At 37.3% G+C, this 3,876-nt stretch overlaps 1 protein-coding gene across 1 annotated transcript; it reads right to left on the bottom strand.

The window, feature by feature from the left end:
* Positions 1-2,069: 2,069 nt before the first annotated feature.
* LOC149197642 (UDP-glycosyltransferase 74E1-like) lies at positions 2,070-3,625 on the bottom strand. Its single transcript, XM_089403954.1, has 2 exons — positions 3,136-3,625; positions 2,070-3,052 (listed from the first exon to the last, which is right to left on the bottom strand). The coding sequence occupies exons 1-2, from the start codon at positions 3,623-3,625 to the stop codon at positions 2,070-2,072; spliced, it is 1,473 nt and encodes a 490-aa protein (XP_089260080.1).
* Positions 3,626-3,876: the final 251 nt, after the last annotated feature.

Genomic DNA, 3,876 nt, shown 5'->3' on the forward strand with positions numbered 1-3,876 from the left:
GATCATAAAGGTGAGATCTCCTCATGGAAAGTGAAGATTCATTGAGTTTTTTTTTCTTTTTAAATATTGTTATCTAAACATTGTGTGGTATAAAAATATGACACTTGTTACTTTTTTCAAAATAATAAAGGACAACGTTTTCAATGTGAAATAATACATTTTAATTTTGTCTATCAAATGTCATATCTAATTGGTTTCCAATTTTAACAAAGTCTTACAATTTGATTTTCTTATCGAACTTCAAAATATATTTGATTGCCTATAGCATTGTTTATCAAACTTTAAAATATCCAAATTATCTTTGAAGACCTTTTTTTAATTGACTTTTCAAGTTGTATGACTATTTCATTTAAATATTTTTTTATTTCTTGATTAAATTTGGGTTAACTAATATCTTTCTAAAACAATTTAAGTCATAATTAATTTTTTATTTTTTTCATTTTACAATTTATATTAACATAATTTTCTTAATAATTTGTCATTTAATAAATAAAAAATATTACACATTAAATATTAAATATTAATAATTTTGCCTTAATACATGTCTCATACAAAAATACGAAAACTAAAATATCATATCATATCTACATTTTCTAAAGAACTAAAAGATAAAAGAAAAAACTATACATTATAGTATTGAAGGAGTACTTGTATACATTATAGTATTGAAGGAGTACTTCACCCTCTTTTGGATAAAAGGAAAAACTATACATCATAGTATTAAGGACTACTTCATCCTCTTTTCCTTCACGCTTATAAAAATAGTAGGAATTAATCTAGTAATCCAGGTCTTTCCATTTATGCTAGTTGGTCTATCAAAATGTCATTGTCCTCATTTAGAAAAATGAAAGTTGATGGTTTCCTTTCAAAGTTTGGAACTTGTTTATTCTTTTTCTTCCAAATTTATGCACAATTATCTCAATATTGAAAATTTATCTATAAAGGGCGTTAAATTTTCTTTCCATTACATATTAGTGCAACAAATCCTATTACGGGCTCCGTTTCCCCTTCGCTATTTGAGCAAAAGGCTATACTAAGCTAACATAAGGCAAGCCAACATAACTTTGTTAGCATAAATAATTTACTAGTGTGTGTTCTAGAGTAGCTAGGATTAGGATTTGGGCTTAAAAATCTACTTCTACATGTTTTTGGGATATTTTGTTCATAGCTATTTCTACTTTTCCATCTTATCCAAAAATCTGTTATAAAAGTCCTATGCGACCCTCACAACATCTCTATACGCCCAAGTCATTGGTTGATGGGTCTTGGCAAGTTGAACATGCTTTCAAATATTGTATTTCTTTTAATGAGCCACCCATACATTTTTTTCGAGGAAAGTCATTTGTTTTCGTTCCAGAAGGTTGGAGGCGGCTTGGACTTAATAAGAGAAGTTCGTAGACAGTTGAGCGAGCTATCAACTAGGGCATGGAGTGTTCAAATTCAGAGCATCCATATATCATAGGGGTCTATAACGGAGCCTTCCCTAAGATTAAGAACAGTTTCAGAAGTATGAGAACATTTTTAATTATACACGTAGGTTAGCGAGAGGTCACTTAATAGCTTTGAGAATGTATAGAAATGAGGATGAGGTTAATACAGACAGAAGTAAGGACGAACTAAATAGAGATAAATCCCAGGAACTAAGAGTTACGAGAATAAGAGGTAATTTCTAAGAAATTTAATTAGAGACGGTATAGAAGGATAAAGCCAATCATCAAAATAAAATAAAGTGAAAAGTTTCAGCCAACCTACAAGCTTATTTATCGACCATCGAATTCAATATTGATTTTTTCTTTCCAATGAAAATCACAACCATGGATAGAATGCAAGGAAGGAAAGATTGAGATACTAACAGGCCAATATGAACCATGAACTTAGCTTTAAACTCTTGGGAGAAGATAATACTATAGACGACTGTCAATAATCTTCTCACAAAATTCTTGAATAATTTTGTCGGAAGAACCACCTTTAACCATTGCCTCCTTTGATAATTTCTTCCACTGCAAAGCATTTTTCCTCAGGTCAGCACCTAGATGGCTTTCCATAACAATCTTTATACATTTTCCAATTCAAACAATAAATTCTGGCCCAGACAACGCAGATGACCGTGCTCTGCCAATAATCTCATCAACAAACTCTTGAATATTGCTATCGGAAGAACCGCCTTTCACCATTGCCTCCCTCGATAATTTCTTCCACCGTAAAGCGTTTTTCCTCAGCTCAGCACCGAGTTGGCTTTCCATAACGATCTTTATGCATTTTTCCACTTCCTCCTTCCCTACAAGTCCGTTTGCTGATCGTTTATTTAATCTCATTCCTGCCTTCCACTTCTCCGCAGTGTAGAAAGAATTAGTTGTCTGATCGCTCATCTGAGGAACAGCCAACATGGGAATCCCGAGGCTGAGGCTTTCCAGTGTCGAATTCCATCCACAGTGTGTCATAAAAGCACCGACAGACGCATGAGAAAGAACTTGCAGCTGATGACACCATGGAACGACTAGTCCTTGATCGGAGGTTTCGTTCAGGAAACCCGCAGGCAAGTTCTCTTCACTATTAATCTCCCCATTGTAAGAAGGTGGACGAACGACCCATAGGAAAGAATATCCACTGGCCCTCAGCCCAAGAGCTATCTCATGCATTTGTTCTTTTGTAACAACAGCGAGGCTTCCGAAGGAAACATACACGACGCTAGCGGGTTCCTTCGTATTAAGCCAATCCATGCAGTTTGTGGTTTTCCACAAGTGTGCCCCAGGGTCTGTGTCTCCGGGATTCTGCCCGTCCAAGAAAGCCGAGGGTATGAGAGGACCGACAGTCCGAATTGGAGCTATCGATTCCATTGAATTTATTTCATCCGATTCCAGTTCGGAAAACGAATTTCCCAGAACCCACGTTGCCTCCGCAAGAGACTTAAACTGATCCATTACTACTCGCAACGCGCACTCATCGGTACTTGAAGGATGCAGAAAGCTTGGCAAGTCCGATACGTTCAGCAACGGCAGTCCTGGGATTTCTATCGCGTCCACCGTTTTACCTGTTTCATCCCGCAAGTTGGCTGAAAACAAGAAAAATTATTATATTGACATAGATAAATAAGAACATATGGACATAATACAGGTTTGGTAACTGAAAACATACCCAGTCCTTTCCTAAAATTGTAATAGATGGAGTAAACTGCAGACGATTGCGTCCAGAAAAGAGCTACAGGAATATTAAACTTCTTTGCAACATCCGGAACGCAATAAAGGAAGGAATCGAAAACAATGCAAGATATATTGTTGCCTTGAGTGTTCAGCCTTTCTATGAGATTTTCTAATGTGAATCTTCCCATCTTGCATAACATATCGAGGACCATCTCCCCGTCCTTGGACCGGTCAAAATCCACAGGAAGTCCGTCCGAAATTGTTTCGAACTTAACTTCCGTAGGGGAGTTTGAGACCCCGGGCACTGCATCTTGAGCCTGTAACATGCGCTCACGCTTTTCTTCGGTCATCACAAACGTGACCATCATTTGTTTAGAGGCGAGCCTCTTCGCAAATACTAGCATTGGATTGATATGGCCCTGTGACGGACAAGGGATCACGAGAACATGAGGCTTGCTATATCGTAGTTCCCCTGAGGACGCCATTTTACTACACTCCGGAAAGGAAAAGTTGCAGACAACTTTCTTTACAAATATCTGGCCGACTCTCGGCCTTCTCAACTAGTTTACCCTTTCCTTTCGCTGTCCGAATGAATGATGGAAAACAGCTGAATTTAATACGCACGGACGCGATGCCGGATCGCATCTGGAGGCTTCATCGCGATGAAGGCACGAAACTAATATCACTAGCGTCACGATCAGTACTGACGCACTGGTAGTTTATACGAAAACTGTCA

Source organism: Pinus tabuliformis, chromosome 2_2, assembly GCF_031772625.1.
Source record: "Pinus tabuliformis cultivar Carrire ecotype Pingquan chromosome 2_2, CPIR1, whole genome shotgun sequence".
Taxonomy (NCBI): domain Eukaryota; kingdom Viridiplantae; phylum Streptophyta; class Pinopsida; order Pinales; family Pinaceae; genus Pinus; species Pinus tabuliformis.

Excerpts from the sequence above, each read along its gene's own strand:
- LOC149197642 (XM_089403954.1), bottom strand. The coding sequence starts at position 3,625 with ATGGCGTCCTCAGGGGAACTACGATATAGCAAGCCTCATGTTCTCGTG. Across the intron at positions 3,053-3,135 it reads CAATTTTAGGAAAGGACTGG|CCAACTTGCGGGATGAAACA; the intron begins GTATGTTTTCAG and ends TCTTGTTTTCAG.